Source organism: Hakea prostrata, chromosome 1 (genome assembly GCF_041222555.1).
Source record: "Hakea prostrata isolate BN-2017 chromosome 1, UWA_Hpros_2, whole genome shotgun sequence".
Classification (NCBI taxonomy): Eukaryota; Viridiplantae; Streptophyta; class Magnoliopsida; order Proteales; family Proteaceae; genus Hakea; species Hakea prostrata.
Genome location: NC_142600.1, coordinates 22,297,935 through 22,322,719, shown reverse-complemented (window position 1 = coordinate 22,322,719; position 24,785 = coordinate 22,297,935). Strand labels below are relative to the sequence as shown.

General features: G+C 37.4%; 3 protein-coding genes across 6 annotated transcripts; all 3 read right to left on the bottom strand.

The window, feature by feature from the left end:
* Positions 1 to 1,449: 1,449 nt before the first annotated feature.
* LOC149028282 (phosphoenolpyruvate carboxylase kinase 1-like) lies at positions 1,450 to 3,510 on the bottom strand. Of its 3 annotated transcripts, XR_016169943.1 has the most exons (3): positions 2,688 to 3,510; positions 2,373 to 2,500; positions 1,450 to 2,300 (listed from the first exon to the last, which is right to left on the bottom strand). XR_016169943.1 is itself a non-coding variant. In XM_089135742.1 (2 exons), the coding sequence occupies exons 1-2, from the start codon at positions 3,463 to 3,465 to the stop codon at positions 2,478 to 2,480; spliced, it is 801 nt and encodes a 266-aa protein (XP_088991868.1). In that variant the 5' UTR covers positions 3,466 to 3,510; the 3' UTR covers positions 1,450 to 2,477. The 3 variants fall into 3 exon arrangements, 2 of the variants coding, with proteins under 2 accessions (XP_088991868.1, XP_088991866.1); XM_089135742.1 differs by having other exon boundaries at positions 1,450 to 2,500; XM_089135740.1 differs by lacking the exon at positions 2,373 to 2,500 and having other exon boundaries at positions 1,453 to 2,300.
* Positions 3,511 to 10,516: 7,006 nt separating this feature from the next.
* LOC149028281 (cryptochrome-1-like) lies at positions 10,517 to 18,920 on the bottom strand. 2 transcript variants are annotated; one of them, XM_089135736.1, is made up of 6 exons: positions 17,795 to 18,919; positions 16,262 to 16,483; positions 15,230 to 15,936; positions 13,733 to 14,387; positions 12,198 to 12,240; positions 10,517 to 11,139 (listed from the first exon to the last, which is right to left on the bottom strand). In XM_089135736.1, exons 1-5 carry the CDS (start codon positions 18,111 to 18,113, stop codon positions 12,227 to 12,229), a joined length of 1,917 nt encoding a protein of 638 aa, XP_088991862.1. In that variant the 5' UTR covers positions 18,114 to 18,919; the 3' UTR covers positions 10,517 to 11,139; positions 12,198 to 12,226. The 2 variants fall into 2 exon arrangements, with proteins under 2 accessions (XP_088991862.1, XP_088991860.1); XM_089135734.1 differs by lacking the exons at positions 10,517 to 11,139; positions 12,198 to 12,240 and having other exon boundaries at positions 12,268 to 14,387; positions 17,795 to 18,920.
* Positions 18,921 to 20,780: 1,860 nt separating this feature from the next.
* LOC149028280 (actin-depolymerizing factor-like) lies at positions 20,781 to 24,715 on the bottom strand. The gene is made up of 3 exons (XM_089135730.1): positions 24,523 to 24,715; positions 23,120 to 23,385; positions 20,781 to 21,263 (listed from the first exon to the last, which is right to left on the bottom strand). Exons 1-3 carry the CDS (start codon positions 24,538 to 24,540, stop codon positions 21,113 to 21,115), a joined length of 435 nt encoding a protein of 144 aa, XP_088991856.1. The 5' UTR covers positions 24,541 to 24,715; the 3' UTR covers positions 20,781 to 21,112.
* Between the last annotated feature and the right edge of the window lie 70 nt (positions 24,716 to 24,785).

The following is a 24,785-nucleotide window of genomic DNA, read 5'->3' as shown; positions in this document are numbered from 1 at the left end:
TCGAGGAAATTTTCAACTCCCCACAGATCACATGCTCAACTTTGTTTTTCTTCACGCCTCCCGAAGAGGATCTAACTTTCTTTTTCTCTTCTAAGTTCGCAAGCAAAGATTCGCAAATCAAAGTTTTAGTATCACTTGTTAATACTTACTCGCATCAGACCAATGTCTACTTCTACGGTATCGGACTCAGGATCTGATGGCCTGATGGGTCTGTTTACAAAACCATTTACACACAGCTACTTAAGCTACTCATAGCTTAGAGGGACTTAATTACAGACCTATAGAATAGAGGTCTCATTTTGATAGTCTCCTACACATATATACTATAAGTATTACAAATGCCCGGATACAACTAGAATAACAAGTTATACATATAATCGCATACCTTTCACTCGACAAAATCTTGGCACACAATGATTTGGTTTTCATCTATAAGGTTTCAATTTTATTCCTGAAATTTTTATTTAAATATTATTAAATTTAATAAATAATTATCTGAATTCGGTTGCTGGAACGGTGTGGTTAATTTTTCGGTAAGAAAAATTCTAGATACACCCTACCAATGCAAATTTCAACTGCCAATTTACAAGTTTAAATATACATATTTTCTTTAAGAAATAACCATATCCCTAATAGTGAATTAATTTGAGTACTAACTAACTAGGTAACAGAATCTTGCTGTAAATAATCAATGCATTTGTTTCCAGTAATAAAAAACCATCAATCATATCAAATGCCCACTTAAGATGTCTAACCCCATTACGCCCATTCATCAAATCAAATCAAACAGTTAAAGAATACGAATAAAGCACACATCACAGTCAGACCCACACATCCATCACAAAGCGAAATTGAATACCAATTTGAATTCCACATAAATAAAACCCTTCAAAGAATTTCTTCGGACTGCACCGACCCGAACAAGATCCGATCAATTCCAATATACGATGCTGATGCGGATGCTGATTCCCGCCCCGGCTCCCACATGATTGCGGAAAGTTCCGGAAATTTTGACACCAAAAACCTGGATTGCAATCACAGACAGAGCCATGTGTTTACCTGCCAACGGAGATTCACGAAATTTCGATCTCAACTGCTATTCAACTGCTATTGTGCATTTAATGCACTGAACCCTAAACCCTACCCTACCATTTACTAATTCTTCTGTGGGAGCCACTAACTGTATTTCTTTATTATTATTTCAAACCTTTCCATCAACAAAACTTTTCATTGGGTGAATAGAGAGATCTATGGTTTTCAAAATATTGATGAATAGATACCAAACCATAAAAGTTTCCAGAAATCTCATACGAATAGTTTAACCCAATCCATATTTAACACAATCGATACATTTCTTGATACGTGTCTCAATTGAATTACATTAAAATACATTAGCCAGAATGATACATCTCTCTTAAAATCATCTGACTAATATTCGATACCCGATACTTTAAACCTTGTTAGAGAGAAAACAATATTGAGGAACGGTTTTATTTCACCGGAAAAAAGCATAAGTCTTATAGTCCTGCGCATTTAACGCGCGCAGTCGACTGAAATTTCGATCCAATGTTTCCAAATGTATCGTTAAAGTGTTCTGCGCATTCATAGAAACTAAGGTCCCACCTCACCGCCATTTCCCTATTACCTTAACCCGGCAAACGGGGGACAGAAATACACCAAAATCACAGTCAGAGAGAAAAGCATCTGATTCGGTTCCAATGAAGTTGAGAAAGAAGGAGAACCACCACGGCGTAACAGCAACGAAACTCAGATTCAGATTCTATTATATCGTACGAAACCGTCCATTACAGACTTTGCATACATCTATCGCTCTATAATCTCAAGCTTTCTTCGACACTAGAAAGAAAGCTAGGATTTTCCTAACAACGCTCTCCACAAAAACTGGAAACCAAAATACACAAAACCAAACCAAGAGATGATGATGCCCAGGGTCTGTGTGCCAACAACTACAGCCTTTGCCAAATTGTTTTTCTCTTCTTTTCCTTTTGGTAACCAACAGTCTCTCTTTCTCTTTCTCTTCACTATCCATACCCCTGTGCTTCGGAACAAAAAGCTAAAAAGAAAAGCCAAAGAACGCCGGAGTCTGGAACCAACTACAAACTTCCAGATACGAATCCGGACAAGGCACACACGGACTATATGCACAAAAGCCCCTCTGTAGTCTGTACAATACGACCTAGTAGTATTCAGCTGCCTTGTTTTTTTTTCCTTTTTTCAACTTTGTCAGGTCAGATCAGTCACCGATCTAGCTTCCCCTCCGCTTGTGATCCACGGATGGCCTGAATATTTGAAACAGACGCAAATTAGCCTTTGAAACTGAAAAATCCTGAAGAAGAACGACAGTCACTCACCGCCCACTAACCCCAAGCAGGGGAAAACCACCCCCACTTCATCTCAGAAAGGTAACCATGAAACTGGGAACTACCAATGCCCCATCATAGTTTCCCCGATGATTTTCAGTCTCGTGCAAACTTCGAAACTGTTAAAACTCAGAAAAATTAAAAGGAAGAAGAAACCATCATGAGCCAAACCGGTTCTACAGAGCCATTCACAAGTTACAACCTTCAAAATCAACGCGCAAACACACCAAAAAATATCCATGGCATGGCAGCACTTGTTGAACGAACGACAAAGCTAGAAACACGAAAAGGTAATGTCACACTCACAGAGAACTTGTTCGGCCGTGAATCTCCTCGAGACGTCCTTACAAAGCATCTTTCGCAGAAGATCCTTCGCCGCAGGCGACACAGAGTAAAAGATCCGAGTAGGAAAACGGAGATTCCCACGAAGCACCGCCTCAAAGATCTCAGCCGGAGATTCCCCGTAAAAAGGAGGGACTCCGGCCAACATTATGTACATAATAACCCCTGCGCTCCAAATATCCACCTTCTCGTTGTAATCCCTCCCCGAAAGCACCTCCGGAGCAACATAGTAAGGCGTTCCAACGATCCCCCTCATCGACCGGCCGTCGTGAAATAAGTCGGCGGAACCGAAATCAGCGAGCTTCAGCCTGTTCCGACTGTCGAAGAGTACGTTGTCCGGCTTAATGTCCCGGTGAGCAACACCCCTGGCGTGACAATGAGCGATCGCCTCCATCAACGGAGTCATAACCGCAGCAGCTTCGACATCAGAGAAAGTGCGCTTGGTGATACGATCGTAGAGGTCGGAAGAGTCGCAGAGCTCCATGACGATGTCAAGATAGGTGTCATCCTCGTAAGCATCGACAACCTGAACGACGTTAGGGTTACCGGCGAGGAGTTGCATGACCTTGGCCTCCTTGTCGATGCATTCTCGATCGACGGAGTCGCTGAGGGCACTCTTATCGATCGATTTACATGCGTAAAACTCACCGGATTGAGGAGAAAAGCACCGGAAGACGGTACCGAATCTTCCCCGACCGATCTCTTCACAAACCTGATAGTCCCTCTTAAGCCCTTCGCTCATTTCCCAGATTTCTTCTCTGTTTCTCTCTGGAAGCTAGTCCCAAAACCCAGTGGCGGTGTGTATATATAATAAAAATTAATATTATATAAAAGCCAAAGCCCAAAGGCCCCAAACAAACAAAGGTAAGAAGAAAGAAATAGTTTCCGAATGTTTCTGAGGAATATTCCTTGGAGCCATTGCGTTTGGGGCACGTATCGTATCCAACGGTTGAATATACTCCATCTGGGCTGTAATTTCACGGCCATTTGGACATCCATAAAAGTCCAACTCAACTCAACTAGTCGAGTAGTCGAGTCTAGTCAGTGAAAAAATTCCTAGCAGCGAACGAGCTGCCTACGCCACGATCTGCGCTAGTTGGAGCTTCAGAATGGAGACAAAACTCTAACTCGCAGTCGCAGCCCGGACTGGGCCGTGGGCCTTGGGCTGTGGGCTGTGCTTCGGTTAGCGGCGCCCAAGGAATCTTCCATGACGTTTGTTTCTGTTTGATTGTTTCGTCATTCGCCGGAAATTTAGTAGTTATTAGTATTATTATTATTATTATTATTATTATTTTCCTTTTGTAAAATTAGTCAAGGTGAGATGCCCTTGCTTATTGTCCAATTATATATAAAATGCCAAATAACTTATTAAGAAAGTAAATAAACTATAAGGTTATTTTAGACTTTTCAAATTTGAAATCAAGCTTTAAATCTTAGTTTTTTTTTTTTGTTTGAGATTCATCCGGACCAGCTTGTGCACACCTCAATTACATGACAAATCTTAACTTATTATTTGGTATAAAAAAATGCACTATTGTACAAAACAAAGGATTTTTTTTTTACATACATAAGCTGGCTCAAACAAATCTTAGTTCCCAAGAACAAAAAAAAATAATTGACCCTTATTTACTATGCTTATTTAATTAATTTTAATTTTTTTTTTTAGGAGAGTGGTAGAAATCCATACTTCTCAATAAAGAGGTCGTGGATTCGATCCTTGCAAACAGTGTCTCCCCATGTGAGGATGTAATCAATGTGAGCGCAAGCTATCCTGGATGAACCTCAGCTTCTAAAAAAAAATTGAAATTTTGTTTTGGTTTACTATAAAAAGTTTATCCAATTTTTAAGATTTGAGAAAGTAGAAAAACTTATTCCGAGCAAAATGCCTCCCTTTTACATGCATTCATTTGGTGAAGGTATCAAAAAGATAAAGTCAATAGACTAAGAATATGCATAATAGTTGAGATGAATGAAATTTCTGACTAGGTGAGTTTAAGATTGGGTGCTTATAGCTTGTGGGAAAGCTACCTGATCACAGGGTTTTATGCATCAGCTCTAGTCCATGAGTCTTCTAATAAGATGGAACGTGAAGTGTTTCACGAGATAACTTTAGATGGATTTCTTATTCACGCATGATCTATGATCAGCTTTTGAAAAAAATAAATAAATAAATAAATAATCTCTTCTTCTTCTTCTGTTTTACATTATTTATTTGAAAATGATAAGCACATCTTTGAAACTTAATTCTTTATATTCTAATATGAGAAGTCTATTCAAAGTAAGACAATGAACAACTAAAATAAGATATGAAATTCAAAATATATATATATATATATATACATTGGAAGGGTTTCTAATGCCGCTAATGGGCCGGAATTATAGTATTGGAATTGATTTTATCAATAGAAGAGATGGGAAAGCATTTTCATGTATATTGCAATTCTTTAATCAACAAGGTATAAATGCTTCTAAAATGAAAATTTCAAGTTGCTTTTGATTAATATCACATTAGTGATATGCTTACTTGTGTAATTAATTGACTTTCATCAAAAATGTGCACTCAAATATCAATAAAGACTTTAGTAGTAGTGTGTTTGACACTTTGTTTGTATAACAGAGGTGTTGTGGTATAAGTGAATAAGTTTGTAACGGATGACCAACATTACTTTCTTCTGCTGTAATCTGTATTCCTTTTCCTTTTCCTTTTATCTTAGGAAGGCTTTTTCTATGATCATGTATTTAAAACATTGTTTCATGTGATCATATGTTGAGAGGCCTCAATTTGAAAATAAATAAATAATATGACAAGACTCTTAGACAAGTTTAATTATTTATTTATTTTTCTATCAATTTATTATACAATTTATTTTTTAATTTTAATGTAACCTTGGATTGGAAATATATCCAGCCAACTGGTGGTTTGACATAAAATATATTTTTAAAATAACTCAAAAATGCAAAATACATTGACATTTTTTTGTTTTTGTTTATATAATATATATATATATATATATATATGGTTAGCAGGGTGGTTTATTTGTCATATAATGCATGAATTAGTCCAAATAATGGGTTAATGCAGGATTGGTAGAGTGGTAAGATCCATACTTTTCAATGGAGATGTCATGTGTTCGACTCTTGTGGACGACAAAGCTCCCTCCTGATGATGTTATTGAGGTGCGGGACCAGGTAGCGTACCCCTAAGGACCTTGTATGGTACCTACCTACGGTTTCATGCTTCTCCTGAGCCTTCCCGTACTCCAGTCCGGGAAAAGGATGTTATTGAGGTGCGCGCAAGCTAGCCCGAATGAACCTAAGTAGGGGATCAGAGTTCAAATCCCCTTAAAGCTAGGGGTGCAGCCCTACCTATTATGTAATACCTTGATCCCCAATATATAAAGTCTCATGTCCCCCCCCCCCCCCCATTAGAATATTTCAAAACTTTCATAAGTTCCATACAAACTTTGTTTCTACTCATAGATCTAATAGGGGGAGAATGAACCAGAGAGAGCAGTCCTTGAAATATTTTGTTAAACCCATTAGCAAGGGTGGAAGTGACCATCTTTATGCCTAAAACATTCCATAATTGCAAGGAGAAATATTAGTAATGACAGAAAATTGATTGAAATGGATGATTAAATAGTCAATGCCAAATTTCAGAAGATGCTTTGAAACTGTAAAGAGCCAAGGGAAGCACAATATTACCTGAAAGAGAGTAAAGCCTATCTTTGATTGGACCCTGCAATGGAATTGCACCAGACTTTAAATCCTTTATGCGAAATCCCTATGGAAAGAATTTAACAAAATAGTTATTATCATTAGTAAGTCGAGAAACTGAATGTAAGTTTTTAAAAATTTGTAGGACAATAAGAATATCTATTTAATTTCAAAGAGTTTGATGGAGTTTTTATAAAAGATGATCCAGTTGGAGTTATAAGGAGTTATATACCATTACCGATTGAAATATGTTCATCTCCATTATAAGTAGTTGATTGTTGCAGAGTAGGAGGATCAAAAGTTATATGATTGATAGCACCACTGTTGGAATCTACTCAGTGTTATTTGTTGAGATTGGGTTAGTGTGCAAGCCTGCATGTAGTGTAGGAAGGGGTAATGAAGTACTATTTCGGCTTTGTGAGTGCCGAAAATAGCACTTAGTTGGATAACCAATTTTAGCACAGATCTGGCATTTAAGGGGTTGAATATAGTGATTGAGAGATCGATTAAATGGTGAGTAGTGTTTGAGAGTGACATTATAGGGTCCACGGCTATTGGTTGTGGGTCAGTTTGAGTTATAATAATGATCATTCTTCCTCTAGGTTTTGTATTCTAAAGTGGATCGATGTTGTAATATCATCAGTGATAATCGTCTCTAGAGGCTATGTGATGGTGCGGTCAATGAAATCCACGAGATCATAGTTAATGAATATTGATTCTAATTGCTCCTTCCATGGTAGATAGTTTGATCTATCTAATTTCACGGAAACTACTAAACTAGGTTGGAGAGATTAGTGAAATGGAAATGGAAGAATAGTAGCATTTTTGTAATTTAAAGAGCATTCTGAAAATTGAAAATATTCAAAATTTACAACCCAACAGATCAAAACCCAACGTTTACATCAGCAGCTAATTCATCCTATCAGTAAACTCACATAAAATAAGAATAGTTTTAGAACAATGAAATTATCCGGTCATAAATCAATGGAAAATATTGATGGAGTTTATTATTGTATAATTTTACATGACATTTTGTAATGTCTAATATTAATTTATATATTTTGAGGTATATGTGTTTTTGGTCATATATCTTGATACGTGTTCAAAATTTTCAATCTAAAAGTCATCATAAGAAGTCCTTTGTCATTGTGGCGTGATTGATATGAAAACAAGAGAGAAACAATTATTTCTAAAAATTTTCAGATAAGGATTAGGTCATTAGGTATTAGTTATAATCTCTCACGCTCAGCTCAGTCTGACCAAAAAGAAACGAAATGACGTAAATGGTGAAACATGAAAGCAAGAAAGTAATAGAGAAAAACAAATACCATTTGCTTGCTTGTATGTGTCTCTCTTTCTCTTTCTCTTTCTCTTTCTCTTTCTCTCTCAATTCTCAAACCACAACAACAACAACCTCTCAAACCACAACAACAACAAAGTCGTTGAAATGGAGCAATCATCATCATGTGCTTACAAGCTTTGAGCATTGACAAGAACCAAAATAAAATATAGATTTTTTATTTTATCTGGTCTTCCAATGAAAATTAATAATAGAGAGGATATGGATTAGCGAATATTCCGTTACCTCAAAAGAGTCTCTAGATATGCAGATCTAACTGAACCCGTTTTGCCGTTTACCAAAAAACAACTGAAAACTGTTTTGAAGTTCGGAAACTGTTCTAACGCCGTATCTCACTGCACTGCACACGAGGAGAAGAAAAGAAAAGAAAAGAAAAGAAAACAGCCCATGTGAGTAATGTGGTTTTGTTTTTCACTCTTAAGAAATAATATAAGATTTTCAATTTGGTTCAGACGACAATTTGTACAAATGAAGGAGAAATCAACTCTCTAAAATCTCAAAACAAAATCAAATTGAATCCGTTCTCTTCCAAACTTGAATCTAGGAGGTGGATTTGTAGTTTTATATTAGAGGGGGTGCTAGGTGGAGGATTATTATATATATATATATATATATATATATATATATAGAGAGTCGAACTTAAGATTACTTCACTAAGAAGTATTGATCATTATCAATTAAAGGAATATTTGATGATTAACTTGTGTATATTTAAACCACATTTAAACCATGAAATGCGAATTCCATCTCCCATTATTGTGGATATTTATTGTACGATAAGATCAAGTTGGTCTACGTTCCATTCACATAGAAGACAACTTCAATGCAAAGGTACATCAATCACTAGTGTTTGTGATTGTCTTCAACTACTAGAGGATGATCTCATTGATTCAGAAAGGGCACTAGGCACTAGGCAAGTGTGGTAAGGTTTCTTTCGAGTCAATCAGTGTAAATATCTTACAGGCGACCATGGCATCTAGCTATATAGGTGCACATGCAAGCTAGCTAATTGATTGATATGGTTAAATTGCATGCATGAGTAGTCTTTTGGATTGGATGGCAACTACGCCATAAGCTATATATAATAATAGGACACGTTAATGTGTATCTACAATGTACGAGCTAGTATGGTTTACCTTCGAAACAAGTACCCGTGACATGTTCAGTGGGTTGTTTTTGGCATCTTTGAGGCACACACTTGGCATTTTGCACGCATAGGCAATGGGTTGTTTTAGGCACTTTTCTTGCACTTACTTGGACCGTTTGTTTTGATCAACTTGGACCCTTTGTGCTTCAGATTTTGTAAGTATATAACAAAATATGAAAAATAACTTATGCTGGGGTTTTCTTGTATTCTAAGAGATTATTCGCTAAAACCCTCTTGTACACAGTTAAACACCCGAAAAATGCCAACATCCAATTTCTCCTTTGTGCTATTTCGAGCATTCTTTTCTGGAAAATTTCTTATCTACATCATTAATACTAGAATTTTTATTTGCTGCTCGTCCTGTTTATGCATCACAACATGTAGAGTTTTCAACATTCAATGATTGTGATCTTTTTATTTCTTATATTCGCACTAATTGGATCTTGAAAAATGCATGTATATATCACAGCTCGAGACCCACATGAGAGATACCCTTACGACAGAAACAAATACTTTCAATATTCCTTTGCCATTGCTGGCTGAACAGAATGAAACATTTGTTATGGGTTTGGAGATGAAACAAAAATAGTTAGCATTACATTAAAATTATACGGATAAGGCTCAGATCATTAAATTAAGTCATTTGGTATTAGTTATAGTCTCTTACATCAGCTCAGCTCAGGGTGACCAAGAAGCAACCCAGTTGATGTTAATGATGAAATATTAGAAAGAACAAAAAGAAGAGGGTGGGGGGAACAAACACTACTGCTTAGAGTAAGGAACCTTGTGTTCGATTAAGATCCGCTGGAATTTGATCTTCCCGACCACCTTCCAATGGTGAAGCCCAGGTGTTCGTCTTCTTTTTGTTTTCTTCAACCTCTGTTTTACTTTAGTTTTCTGCCACTACAACTCTAAATCTGGGAGTTCATATGCAAGGGTGTTTACATGAATTTAAATCTTGCCATTAGATTCCATCAAATTTTGATCTGTTGTTCTTCCACTTGAATAACCAGAGATTGCTAGAGATGGCTAAAGATGGACTACTATAAAGATGGTTATGGCCACAGAGCACTGACCAAGCAACCATGGATTCAAGTCTGGAAACAATCTCTTGTTAGAACAGAATAATGTTGCACACGTTAGACATTAAATAGTATGTTCAAGATCAATTGATCTATATTTCTATATTCTACGAATGATGTTTTGAAATGTTACAGTTACTGTTACACACCCTCCTAATGCTGCTAGGTTTGATTCTCAATTTCTGATCTATATTGTGGATCTACCTAAGAAATTTCAGCATTTGTTCTACCCACTGTTTACTGAACTCAACTTGAGTTTGGTGGTCACCTGAGGTCTTGATTGTGATTTATTTGATTTCTCCTAAATATGAGTTTTATTGTGCTTTGGTTCTGTTTTTGGTATGTTTTTCATTATACAAATTCTTTTTTTTTGGTCAAGCACCAAAAGACAGGAAAAACGGGTCGCTTACATGCCACCCCGGGGGGGGGCGGTCCCCTCCGGGCGAGTCCCCTAGGGAGGATTAAGACAAAATACGGGGTGTTCATTATACAAATTCACTTCTACATTATCCAACCTGCCAAATAATGAGTTCAGATGCAACAGTGATTCTCCCCTCACTTCCCCATCCCTGTTGTTTCACACAACTAATGTACAGTAAAGCAGGGCATTTCAAATTTCCTTTCCAGCATTCTTTTCCCAGTTCGTACTTGTGAAACCATGAAATTGGTTCTTATTTTTTATGGGAAAACATTCTGTAAGCTGCAAGGGTGGGGTGGAACTCCAGCTAGCACCCTATTAACCCTTGAGTGGAGGAGCGATAATCTATCCATACAGTTCATTTGGCTGTCTCAACCTTTCTTCCCTGGCCACTGCACCATCCATTTCTCTGCCTTTTCTCTTCCCTACCATTTTACGCTTGACAAGGAGGTGAAGGATACAAACAATCCAGATCATTCTCGTCCTGCATAAGAGGTACTGCGGATAACCTTCTTCCAGGCAAATCCTTGAATAGGAATTCTAGCACTTTTTGACCATCAGTGACAATGGACACCATCTGTGGAATTGAATCTTGAGTTGTGCATGGACGAGACATCAAGAAACCAACTTCACGCTTTAAGAGATACTTCTGAGAATCCAAGCTGCGAACCCAAATGCACTTTCTTGCAGTTCTAATTACAGTATATACAATGATAAACTGTCAATATTAGTTGCCCTTGGAAATGCATTCAGGAGGCAAACTCTGACTTAAACTATGAAAATTTGGACTCAGTTTTATAAAAGCTCTCCCACTTTTTAGAAGTGATGCTTTATACGATGAAAGGGTTCCTAATCACTGTCAAAGAGTCCAGAGATCTCAGGGCAGAGTAATGAACTCATTGCCACCTTAACAGCTCAATGCAGAACCAACGAAATACAGTGGAATCCTATCAGAAATGGTGGTAAGGGGAAAAAAAGTCCTGATTAACTCCAGCTCAAAGCCAAGAAAGGGCGGTGGGAAGAAATAGGAAAAATAAGGAGGCAAAGGAGGATGTATTGATTGAAAATCAACGTTCAACTGAGAAGCCAAAATGTAAGATCTTGGTTGCATTAAAAGAATGTCAGGGTACACAACAGAAATGATTCATAGCAAGAAAAATGGCATTCAACTGCTGGGCTGAAATGAGAATCAGGGTACACCAATGGATATAAATCATAAAAAAAACAATGAAATCTACGAAAAACAATATTTATGGGCATTCAATCCAAAAAACCTGGACTGGTTGCTCTCCTGTTTTGACTAGATTGGAATCAAAATGATGAATCTATTCTTGCCTCCAACAGATAACATAATTAGTGAATTCTTGCATGCAACAGATACAATGCTATCAAAAGTGTAGAGAGCCTAATTCTTCTCTCCAACAAATCTGTATCCACCAAAGGAAAATCAGAGCCAAGAATGGAGGAAATTGAAGTGAGGGAGAAATGGTGGGGGAGATGAACAGCAAGCAGGAGAGAGCAATGGACAGAGTGGATTGCGGTAGCAGATGGATTGAACAACTAAGATGTGGAGTTGAATTGGAAGATCAATAAGGAAGAGGGTGCAAGGGGACAGGAGATTCTATCCTGCGCTAGATCCTTTTGGCCTTTTCCCTATTTTTATGTATAACAAAACCTAAAATGAGGACAGGCAGGGGAGAACTTGTTAAAGCAAGTACGTAATGTTATCACATATTAGAAATGCATTTACCTTCCATTTCTTTTCCTCATTCCACACTTTTAAGACTTTCCTCCTGCAGAAAACAAAAACATATTTTTAATTAGACTTCAATTGAAAACCCTAATACCTTTTCTATGTTCTCAAAGGCACAGCTTCCCAAGAAGCAGCACCAAGTGAATGAAAATAAATCAAACAAGAGAAACTGCTACACACTTAATCAGAAATACAGTTAAAAAGAGTATAAGACATAAAAGAGGGCTAAAATAATTTATTATGGTTTTGCATTATCAATATGAGGTTTATTGGTTATTCTATTCGCTAATGATATTGTCTTGGTAGATGAGACAAAAGCCAGGATTAGTGCCTATGTAGATCAACTTGGGAGTCAAAAGTTTTTAAATAAGTAAAACGAAGAGGAACATCTAGTGTGTAACTCTGGTCATGCTTGGATAGATAACATGGGGGTAAAACTTTATGAGACAGAGATTTGGCAAAGTAGTTATTTTAAGCATATTGGTTCAATCATAAATAAAGAAGTTGATATTGAGGATGATGTTCCCCTAAGAACTATGATGGGTTGGATGAAGTTGAGATGAGCATCAAGGGCCTTCTATGATCGATGCATACCTCTAAAACTCAAAAGGAAATTTTTATAAAACCAGTATACGACCAGCTATGATGGATCGTATAGAGTGTCAGGTTGTTCAGAAGAATCAAATAGATTAACTTAGTATAACATAAATGAGGACGTTGAGATGGATGAGTAGAAAAACTAGGAAGAACAAAGAAAGGAATTATTATATTAGACTCAGTTTAGGGTATCTCTGATAAATGAAAAGCAATGAGCTAATTGTTTGAGGTGGTATAGCCATGTTCAACAAAAGCCTCTAAATGCCTTAGTATGGATGAGTGATTTAATTAGGAAAGAAGGAACTAATGGAGCTCCGGGAACTAATGGAGGAGTGGTGAGAAAAGATATGCATGGCTTAGGCCTTGTATCTAGTATGACCTTGAATAGATCTGATTAGCGGGCAAGGATCCATGTAGCTAACCCTATTTAGTTGGGATAAGGCTTGTGGTGTTGTTATTGCATTATTCAAGCAATATCAAATGTGTCAGTCTCCACAAATGAGGCTCTAAAGGTGAAATAAAGTACCCGTGCAGCCATGCTATATCTTCTGTATGAACCACCCTTAGAAGTTAGAGCTGGATCCAGTCAAGCAAAGGAGTTCTCGCTAAGGAAGAAGAAGAAGAATTGAGAGAAATAATTCTGATGTAGTAAAAAACTTCGCAACTACTTCTTTGATTAACACAGAATTTGGTATTACATAGGCCTTTATTGGGGGGACAGACTCTAACACCACCATACTGCATAGATAATCCATGAACAAAATTCAGGATATGATAATGAACCAGTAGAGACATCAATGATTGGAAGTCTGTTAAAAATCTTCTTCCCCTGTGTGCCCTCCAGTCAAAGGGCGCTGGAGTTTAAATGGACAGGCAGGTCATGATCTGATGACGACAATGTGCACAAGATTGCAACTATTTCTTTACAGGGTTACCTTCTTTGCTTGAAGCTTCTTCCACGTCAAAATTTTCATGCCGTGGTTGTGAAGAGGCAGGATGTTCATACTCATCCAAAGACTCCCTCTTCAATGATGTGAAATACAAATGAGGAATAGAGGATTGATTTCTGCCAGTGCTTCGTTTCTTAGAAGAGGATTCAGCAATAGAGCATAAGTCTTCAACTGTCTCTGACATATCAACTCTACATAAAGATTCCTCATCTTCACAGCATTTGGATCTTTTCCTCTCAGATGGACCATTCTTTAGATTTTGAATCGAAGGAACCCTTTGATCATGAGAAGAATTAGTACTGCAGGAAATTCGTTCATTTGTGGTAACTCTTGGAATTTCTAAAGCTTCAATGGCATCAGAATTGTCAACAACAACTTCATTTGAACCATTCAACATTGCAGTCCTTGCAGCTGCTTCTGATTCCCACATCATAGATATAGCATCACTTAAGCGTTCTTTTGCAAAATCTACTTCAATAATTGGCTTTGGATAGTTTAAACCCAAATCCACTCCTGCAGCCCTAAGCACCATTATTGGAGCATCCCAAGGATGATGAATCCACTCAGCAGGCATTCTTGCTAGCTCAGGAACCCAGCGCCTCACGTATTCACCCTTTGGATCATACTTGTAGCCCTGAACCTGTTGCCCAGAAGTAAAAGGAAAAGGAGAAAACTCAGTTGCTGGGACAAGTACTTCAATGACTTCCTACTTCTAAAACATGACTTGAGAAGTCTTGCCTGACCAAAAGTAAAGTCCTTGACACCAATAAGGATGTTAGAAAATTTGGAGTCAACAATCAAAAGTTCAATCCTTCAGAAGTGTAACATCATACAGTATCATGAGCACATTAATGTTCAATAATTAAAATAACTCATCATGTAATCACAAACCATCTCCAGAGCTCTAGGTGGCAGGTGCTTGCTTCAATGGATAAGTCATGCTTTGATGGTGCCGCCATTCCATTGGTAACACTCATGGTCTGTTATGCGCCAGGCCACGGTTTGAATGGCATTTTTTCACCCTCCCCACACCCAAAAAAAAAATCCAGCAAAGAAGCTATTTCCACATTACAAATTTTTTACAAATTTCATTTTTATCATGTTTATTAGCATATTCCTGAAATTGATGCACCATACAGTTCAAATGTTTGATCGGATGGTTCTATTGTTCAGCCAAACTACAGAAGAGGAAGTATGAAGTCCACTGCAGTCAAGCCTATATAAGACAGGCCAAAAGGCAAACTAGCATGAAGCAATAGGAGTAGCTTATGTATCCCTGAATTTTAAGGAACAAATAAAGAGAAAAAAACCACTTGCAAGAGAAGACAGATCATACGTGAATTTGCCTCCAACTAGTCACATCTTTTTCACCTCATAAGTTCTTAAGAGTGAAGTTTAAATTTTGATATGGAGGAGAGCGCAACAGTCTGGAATGAAATTTCCTCCTTAAGAGTTCTTAAGAAAATGGAAAAAGAAATGTACCTCTGGGCTGTCCAGACGGTTGAGCTCATGACCATCTGGCAAGCTCCCTGAGATATATTGCCAACCAAGGATGTCACTTTCCAAGTCAGCGTCCAACAAGGTATCCCAGAAGTACTTCATCCCCCATGTCCATGGAAGCAGCAGGAACTTCACACAGAAGCTTGAAACAATAACTCTAATCCTGTTGTGAATCCACCCTGTTGCCCAAAGCTCTCTCATTCCAGCATCCACCAATGGGTAACCAGTTCGACCCTGTCTCCAAAACTTAAATTTCTCCTGATCAGCACACCAAGGAAAATATCTCAAACTTCCAAGCAACGATCTCTTGTGAGAGAACGGGAAGTTGAAGCAAAGATAACGTGAATATTCTCTGAGACCAAGAGCTCTGTAAAAATGTCTTGCGCTTTCCTCCCCAGAAGAGTTGCCCTCTTTAGCCCAAAGAATCTGTTTCGTCCTTACACACTGCAAGACCTTTCTCACACTTAATTCACCGAAATGAAGATGTGGGGACAAGAGAGATGTTAAGGTCCCTTCCACATTCTGCTTATTTATGGAGTAGCTAAGCAGATGTTGATCAACAAATTCATTGAGGGCTTTATCAGCACTAATCCAGCCAGGGGACCATCCTCTACCTAGTAAAGCATTGCTAGACTTTTCTGATTCATCTTCTAGGCCCAGTTCCTCAACCGAACAGCTTTCAATCTTTCCTGTTATGGAAAAAGAAAATCAATTTAAGATGTATGCATAGCCATTTTGACTGCGTTTTAGGGCACTCCATTGTGTCTCACTACTTGTCTCCAATTCTGCTAATGTTCACATTGACAAGTTAGAATATAAGTAGAATCCAACCATTTATAACTAATCATAGAACAAGTACAAGGCCCAACAAGGAAATACATTTTTTTTAATCAAGACAGGGTATCTCATCAGTTCATCTATTCAATGTATCTCAAATTAACCAGAATGCATTTCTCAACCAGTTAACAAGATAGTAAGAGAGCCCTGTACTTCAGCCAAAAGTCTGTAACAGACCTGCAGTAGGTATCAATCGCCATGGAGGAAGAAGCAAGGCAGGTTCAAATTGCTCATGCAAGCACTTATCCCAGTATTTATCAAAGGTTGTAAAAGCTTGGCCCTTCTCATCATGCACTTCCCATGGTTCACACAACAAATCTCCATTTAAACTCTGCACAGAAATTCCACACTCAACCAGCTTCTGTTTGACATCATGATCACGGGCTATAGATATTGGATCTGATACCCAAAAAATAAAAAAATGATATTAAAATAGAAGTCATGCTAAAAAGAATTTACTTGAAACAACACGGTATCCTCTGACTTAATTGTGGCTTTGAAATTGTTTTCTAGGAGTCCATCAGATAAGAATTAATTACAACACATCAAAGAGCTAGGCATGTACTGATCAACATTCAAAAGAAAGTTCTGCAACAAGCAGCAATAAAAGAAGACCTACAGTCTACTGAAAATAGATGAAGAGAGCAATTTGATGATTTGGTCTGTCAAGTTGCTTAGTTTAATTCATGTGCTGTGGTTCAATTTCTCAACATCTCAAATGATCATCAGATCTGCTAGAGGTCTATGCATTCAAAATCCAAAATGATGCAAATAAGAGGCATGTATCACACAAGTTCATAATTTATCCCACCCAGTTTTGATTTTTGAATTAATCATTTCTTGGTTATAATTAGTCCAATTGTTGAAACTCCCCTTTATTTACTCAATGGAAAGTTTGGTTGCTTAAATATTAATTCATGATTACAACCACAGGTTACATTCTTCACAAATGCTCCACTATTCATCCTCTCAACTCTTTCTCTAGGTATGTAATTCAGTTAGACGGGCATCCATGGATATTGGCTGGTTCAAAACCTTTTCATTCTAGTACATCTATTTGTCAAGAGACTCAAGAAGATTCAATCAATTCAATGAATTGAGTTTGAAGTAACGAGGAGTATCACAGCTTGCAGCCACTACTTGATTGCATTGTCAACTTCGATTGAGGCCAAAAATGATTTAACTTCTGGCATATCCGAAGGGTAACAAGTTCACTAGCAAGAAAAATACGTAAATTGGTAATAATACCACACAAGAATCTGTTTGCACTAGTTCTCATTTTACAGTTTGTTTTTGGAAATTAATTCTCCACATATCAGAAACCAGATTTTGGTGGTCTATTGGGTGCTCTACTATTTTCTCTTTTCATGCTTTGTCATTTTTCAGAAAAAATATTTTGATACTTCATCACAGTAAGAAATATGATCAGCACGTTCCTTCAGATGTTTCAAATAGGATAGCTGACAATTTCTACCGAAAATATCACAATGAATGCAAACTTCCTGTAGATGAGAATACTTTTTCAGAGATATCAAGGTGTGCATACCCTACTATTATACTCAGATATAAAATTGAAAATCGGAGATCTAAAGAAAGTTATGACCAATGAAATCCATCCTAGCGAATCAAGAACTGAGTGAGAATAATGATATCTTACCCCAAAAAAAAGAAAAGAAAAGAATGAGAACAATGATAGGAGTGAAAGCAAACCGTAGAGATTATTGTAGACGACTTTGGTTGCTCCAACGGCATCGATACATTGCAAAAGAGCAGCAAGAGTGCTTTCAGCTTTGATCAATACTAGTGAAGCGCCAAGAGATCTCAAAGATTGATTCAAGTGGGCAAGGGACTGCTTCAGCCACCACCTCGATGCTCGGCCAGGAAAAAAATGCCCTTCTTCTCCGGGACACCATATGTATAGAGGAAGGACAGACCCTTCTCTAGCAGCTGCAGCTAAAGCAGGGTTGTCTTCGATTCTGAGATCCCTTCTGAACCAAATAATAGTCCTGGAACAGCTACCCATATCCATAAATTCAGAGTGTAAGCCAAGAGGCAAATCAAAGAGCCCAATCTCATAACACCTCTCCTGAATTCCAATAGAAAACTCTTGGAACAGAGAACTGCTATCAGATCAACTCCTCCAAGGCTCCAAGTTAGATAAAGAAAGAATAGTTTGAACACCCAAGTAACCAAAATTTACCGACAGCATGTTACTTCATAAACCAAAGCCCCAAAACTAATAGGGGGTGGCTGTCCCAATATTTCAAGGGGACCACTAGACATTGAAGGCTGAAGCTCCAACTAAAGCTCTGGTTTAGCCTTTCGAAGGTACATGATGCTTACGTAAACCTAAAATGGGATAAGGGAAAAACTCACGAGAGCACCACGACAACTCACAAAATCACATGGATCTTTCTTAGCCAGAATCCCAGATCATTCGGGAACTTTTTTCTTTTTATATTTTTGGGGTAGAAATAAGAGAATATGGAGACCTGTGAATGATGATGAGCAACTGGAATTTTTCCCACACTGACTTGAGAGCCACTAATATCCTAAAAGTTGAAATCTTCTTAGAATCAGACACAAAATTCATATAAAGCTATCCATGAAAATGTACTCAAGATGAATGTATCAATGTAAACGGCAAGAACAAACTTCTGCTTCAATAAAATAAAACAATTATCAATTAAAAATTTATTAAACCACTTTCATGATGAAGACTAGGAATGGTTTTTGAACTTTGAAGTCGCTGCCATGACTAGTGATGGAAACATAATTTTCGGAGATAGACTTTCAATTTATTTTCACTTTTAACACAGTGCCAGATTGCTAACTCCGTTCTGAAAAGTCATCATCTATTTTGATGTTTTCCTAAACTTTGGATTGTTTTCCATCATGATAGTAGACTTTCCAAGGAAAATGCTTGTTGCTATTAACTAGAGCGTAATTCCATCTCCTACCTAGTAATTAAAGGTCTCCTCTTTCCATGCATTCTTGCTCTTTTGAGGGGTTTTTAATAATTATTATTTATTTATAAAAATTTTAAAAAAATTGATATTTCAATTTTTAAACTTTTATAAGTAACCCAATCATCAGCAATTCTCAATTATTTTCTTATTTAATAATTCATCTTTAAAGTTCTAATGCTACTGATTTACGAATAAAATATCAAAATCACATGCCATTAAGCAAACAGATCATTTTCCATGTGCCACTGTATTTGGTTTACTATCACAACGGGCGAACACCCCTAAAAAAAAGATTATCAACAGCACAACAGCTTTACTAGTTTTGGTTATTTATTCAAGAACAAAGTCTGCATTGGTTGCAAGTAAACAGAAAGGAAACAAGAAAATGAGTATTCTATAATCATTTTTCCACATTATACACACAAGATTTTTTTTTTTTTTTTTTTTTTAAGGAAAAAGTAAATTTAGTGCAAAAAGGAGTTAATACAAAGATTGGCATCAGCTTCACAAGTTGCTCCAACCAAGGATTAGAAGTAAGCCAAATTATCGAAGACTCCACTGAAATGGCCAATCAGACTAGATAGTCACTAAGACACTAACTAAGTTGGTATTCTTTAGAATGCAAGTGAAGGAAATTGAGTAAAACTCTTCCTTGGATAAAAAGATGCACAATAGTGAATAGGAGCAACACCATTTAAGATATCAATAGCTTTACAACACAAAAGTGTTTAATGTATCAACTGCAATCAGTAGAAGTAAATGGCAAATATGAGTATGGACTCTCTCCGCCTAGACACAGATTCATAAGGTATGCCCATATTAGGATAAGGCAGTGTAGACCCCACACTCATATGAGTCTAGATAAACGAATGGAATGACAGACTGTGTTGATATATGTAAATATCCTGCACTCTCTATTCAAATGGAGTTAATAAAAGAACCTCTAGTATTGTATAAATACTTTCTAGTGTCCTATCAATGTGAAGGATATGTATCTTTCACTGTCTATTGCATGTTATGATATTTGGTCAATTTTCATTCTTTGGTTCGGATCGAACCTTGTGGACTCATGCATTTATCTTTTGTATTTTTTTCTTTTCTTTGATGTGCATGTATTTCTTTTCAAGTTCATGAATGAAGTTTTTCAGTTTCGTACCAAAACAAAAATAAACAAATAAACAAATAAACAAAAACAAACAAAAAAACCGTCCCCCACACCCCTCATCAATGTACTCTTCGAGTCACTCAATAAATTATTCTGGATCGAGAAAATAAAAATTGGAGTGCTGCAGACATTGATGACTATAGAGGTGAGAAATTTGAATAGGACTTTTAAGTTTAGGGGTATGGCACGTGAACACAGCGTGGTGAAGGGGCGGTTTGACAGGGTAGTCAGATGTGAGACAAAAATTAGATGCGGCACTAAACCGACCTGTCCCTACTGAAGACCACCTTAGTCAGAGAAATTTACACTCGAACGAACCCGTTTTAAATTGGAGGTAGACCAAGACGAAGTCGGACCAGCCAAATTTGCACCTTCACAACGCAGCTTCCAATTAGATGCCAATGCCATCCACCAGACGAATAGGACTCGCTCCTCGCCCTAAAATGATATCTGTTCCAGCTACAGAACTGCCATTTGCCAGGTTAATCCAGAGCAGAAACCATAACACACTCGCAAAGTGCACATGCCACATGCCAATGCAATGAGGTAAAGTCGGTGCTAGTAAGTAGAACACCCATTTCATATATAATATATCTCCAGAGACAATAACCAGTATCCACCAAACCTAAATGGATCTGAGAAGCATCACATGATTAAAAAGGAAGCCAAAGAATTCCCATCGCTCAATGTCTTGACAAGTGCTCCCCCTAACCCCATCAGCCTTCCCAGATTCTAATTTATTTAATGATTTAAGCCTTAAGCCACATATCCAACGTCAGAAACAGATACTGCACATATCAGTAACTAAGTTAAGCAGTGAAGCCCTTTTCTTTCTTGACCAGCAAAAGCCTCGCCGGTCTTTGATGCAAAACCCCCTGAACCAAAAGAGAATGTTCAGTTTGCACGGTCTCTGATCACTTCAAGATCCATTTCGGTAGGGTCAGTAGCCTGAATCTCATAGTGGATGCCATCAAGCTCTCTCCTGAACCTGTCCTTGGAAGTTGCATACAGCATCTTAGAACGGATCCGTGAAATTGAGGGTGACCTGGCCAGTTTGTATATCACATAATGAGATGAGTAAGCAAAATGAAATTACTCAAAACAAGTTCTCTATCCCTAGCAAACGTTTTAAAGCAGGTCATTCTTTGGTTATTTTAATCTGACGTGAAACAACAGTCATTAATTTATAGAGATTATAGAGATAACAAGAAATTCCATATGTTCAGGCCAGAACTGAGACCTTGGCGAGTTGTGCACTTATAATCCTCATAGGCCAATCTTCCAGGACAAGAGAATCAATGATTCTAGACAGATGTAAATACAATTTTTACCTGCTTGAGAAGTTGCAAAACCCAACAAGGACCTTCTTGCACAGAGAAATCCAAGCAATCTATCTCACCAGCAGAAATTCAAACTTAAAGTTTTTATAGAACTTAACATGCACTTCATTGACCCAGGGGAAAAAAAGCCACCTTCCCTTTGAACCAAAACTTCTTTGATAATCTTTCCAGAAAAAGAAAAGAAAAAAAAGCCCTTTACAGGCTAACCTCCCATACCTAATAAACCAACTTCAAGAGCAGTTGGTTATAGGGTAGAAATGATCCAACAAATCAAAAGTAGTTTGCTAGGGTCAGATAGTCAGATGATGAAAACCTTCCCCTCCTCAAGATGTGGAGCCCCTAGCTGTAACCACCAAGGCAACTTTCAACAGTTGCATCCTGATAATACAAGTTGGGCATCAAAGAATCTTGTCCTCTCCATCACACCAACAAAACACCTATTCATCCAAACTAAACTGGAATCATAAGCAAACCTTATGGTGACTAGGAATTAAGTGACCATGATGATGAGTAGACCCCTGTAGTTACTCAGAATGGAGATGTGGAAGTCCAAAGTCACTTAACCTAAACCACTCATACACTAGCATAGAGTAAGAAGGGTAGTGTCCCCCTTATTCAAACTGTTCAACAAAATAGGAAGTTCAGTATAAACTAATGATTAAAAATGAAAATGAGTAGGAGCAACTTAAGAATCAAAATAAACTCTCAGCAAAAATTGTTGGGATAAGGTGACATAGGAAAATTGTCTCTCTGGACTTTCTTTGTGTAGAAGCTTTTGGCACCAGGCTTGCCCTTTTTTAGGAACAACTTAAGAAAACGGTACATACACCTTAAGACCACAGGGGAAACCTACATGAAGGGCTATAAAGCCTATTTTAGAAAATTCTCATTGCTTTAAATGGATCACACCTGCATTTACAGAATAACCAATGAAAGAAATGATGCGTCTTACAACTTTAAATATCACAAAACTGACTAGTAATGCAGCTGAGTTCATTCTTGTCTTCCAAAATCCAGGAGTACAAGAGCATGTATGAAATATTTCTTCTAGGATCGTGGAAAGAACACAAACACACACACATTGAAACTATACATCAAGTGAGAAGCCACCCCAAAAAAAAGAGGCTGCTAATTCATTCTCACTGAAAACAGTCTAGATGCCACTGCTAAACAAGAATGCAGTGTAACTATGTAAGAAAAAAATACATTAAGGTTAGGGGTAAAACAAGTCCAGAAGCTACCGCTTATTCATTCTCACTGAAAACAGTCTAGATGCCACTGCTAAACAAGAAGGCAATGTAACTATGTAAGAAAACAATAGAATAAGACTAGGGGAAAACAAGTCTAGAATCTACTATACACTGGAGACATATTTTCATGCAAATATTTATAACAGCTGACAGCAGACATTAGAGCAATAAAGAACTCAAACCTTCAAAAAGTGGCATCGTAATGAATAAACCCTCAACTCTGAGTAATGAAGAACTTTAGCAGGATATAATGCTTTAAAAAACAGAAACCAAGATACATGGGCCTCAAGATTAGAAGAGTAGAAGCTAACCATGCAATGAAGAAGATCTTGCTCTTTTGGCAATTCTCAGAGGTCACAAAATCAAAGTCATAAACTGCATAACGGCAGTCATTGTCTGGCATCGCTGCTGTGAAATCATCATAATTCTCAGCCGGACCTCCTGTCTTCTCAACCACAACTTCCTTCTTCTTTTCATCAATTTTAAATATCACATAACGATGCACCTTCTTCCTTTTCAGTTCCATAAATGCATTTTTACTGTGATCAGCAACTCCAAGGCCAGAAGCTGCATTCAGCTGCAAACCAAAGCCCAATCCATGAATACTTACCACTCCAATTCAGGGGAAAGAAAGCAGAAACTCTAAATCCATCGTGTCGCTCAACATAAGGTTAATATTTCACCATAGAAACAGACTATGACCACAAAGTAAATATATTATATATCCAAGAATTGGTAACAAATTGTTCACAGGTAGACCTAACACCAAAAAATAAGCAGATTTTTTACAAAGTACAAACTATAAAAGTTACACTCCAGAAAAACAAACATTTGCAGCTTAACTAACCAGAGGGAAAGAAATTTTCTCACTTCCTTTTTCCTTTTTCCTCTTTTTTTTTTTTTTTTTTTTTTGGGGGTGTTAGGGTTGTGTTGGGGGGCGATGGTGAAAGAGAGCTGAATCTTTACCAGATTTTATGCGATCTGGAGGGAAGAAACCGGAGGGAGAAAAACTAGAAATTCCAGATGAACCCCCCCCCCCCCGCCCCCAAAAAAAAACCCGCCGGAAAACTAGTACCAGCAGATCGCGGACAAGTTTAGAACAGATACAGCGAACAAATACTGAAATAAGGGGAAAAAAATCTTTGCCAGGATTTACCTAACGTTACTGGCATAAGCAGCAAACGAGCACGATATTCATCGAAATCTACAATAATTCGGATAGAAAAAACACCAATTTCACACCAGAATCTTGTGAACGTCATCCTCCATCACAAATACGAAGAGATCATGCAACGGCAAATTAACTACAACAGAAAGTTGCTTAATTTACAGTTAAACTAAAAAATATTAGGGGACGGCGAGTTGTTCTCTGGTTCCACAAAAGAATCTATGATCTAGTAGAACTCTGCTGGTCGTCTAAGAGATCAAATCCAAGGAAACCAGATACTGATGAAACTATAAAAACTAAAACACAATCTAACCAGATACTGATGAAACTATAAAAACTAAAACACAATCTAACTTTCAAACACTGCATGCACTAGTTTTCACAAAGTTCCATCTTATCTAATCATAGAGTTTCAGAAAATAAACAATTTCTCCCAAATTTTCACAAAGATCTTCAATTTTCAGAAGCTAAAGAGTCCGATTTCCAGTGAATCAGTTGCAGCAAAACTAAAATGATTAAAGATGGACAAAGGAATTGAAATCTTACTCCTCCTCTGAACGACATGGCTAAGAATCGCAATTCGCAAGCAAAGACACAACAAGGAAGGGAAAGGAAAGTTAAGATGAGAAAATACGAAACCAGCGGAAACCTGCTGGTTTTAGTCTGAAGTCCCAAAGAGCCTTCACAGTGCACGTATAAAGGAAACGAAGACGGAAAAAAACAAAATTGGGAAATAATTGATAATAAAATATTAAATGGAGAACAGTGTAATAAATAGAAGATCTGACTTATGAGGCGAGCCGTCGGAG

Bases quoted from the DNA above. Each gene is read 5' to 3' on its own strand.
- LOC149028280 (XM_089135730.1), bottom strand. The intron at 21,264-23,119 runs GTTAGCTTCTAC...CAAACTGGCCAG, and splicing joins AAGATCTTCTTCATTGCATG to GTCACCCTCAATTTCACGGA.
- LOC149028281 (XM_089135734.1), bottom strand. From the start codon at position 18,113: ATGGATATGGGTAGCTGTTCCAGGACTATTATTTGGTTCAGAAGGGAT. The intron at 16,484-17,794 runs GTTTGCTTTCAC...TTTGGGTATCAG, and splicing joins CGTCTACAATAATCTCTACG to ATCCAATATCTATAGCCCGT. The intron at 15,937-16,261 runs GTCTGTTACAGA...TTTCCATAACAG, and splicing joins GCGATTGATACCTACTGCAG to GAAAGATTGAAAGCTGTTCG.
- LOC149028282 (XM_089135740.1), bottom strand. From the start codon at position 3,465: ATGAGCGAAGGGCTTAAGAGGGACTATCAGGTTTGTGAAGAGATCGGT. The intron at 2,301-2,687 runs GTGAGTGTGACA...TCAAATATTCAG, and splicing joins CACGGCCGAACAAGTTCTCT to GCCATCCGTGGATCACAAGC.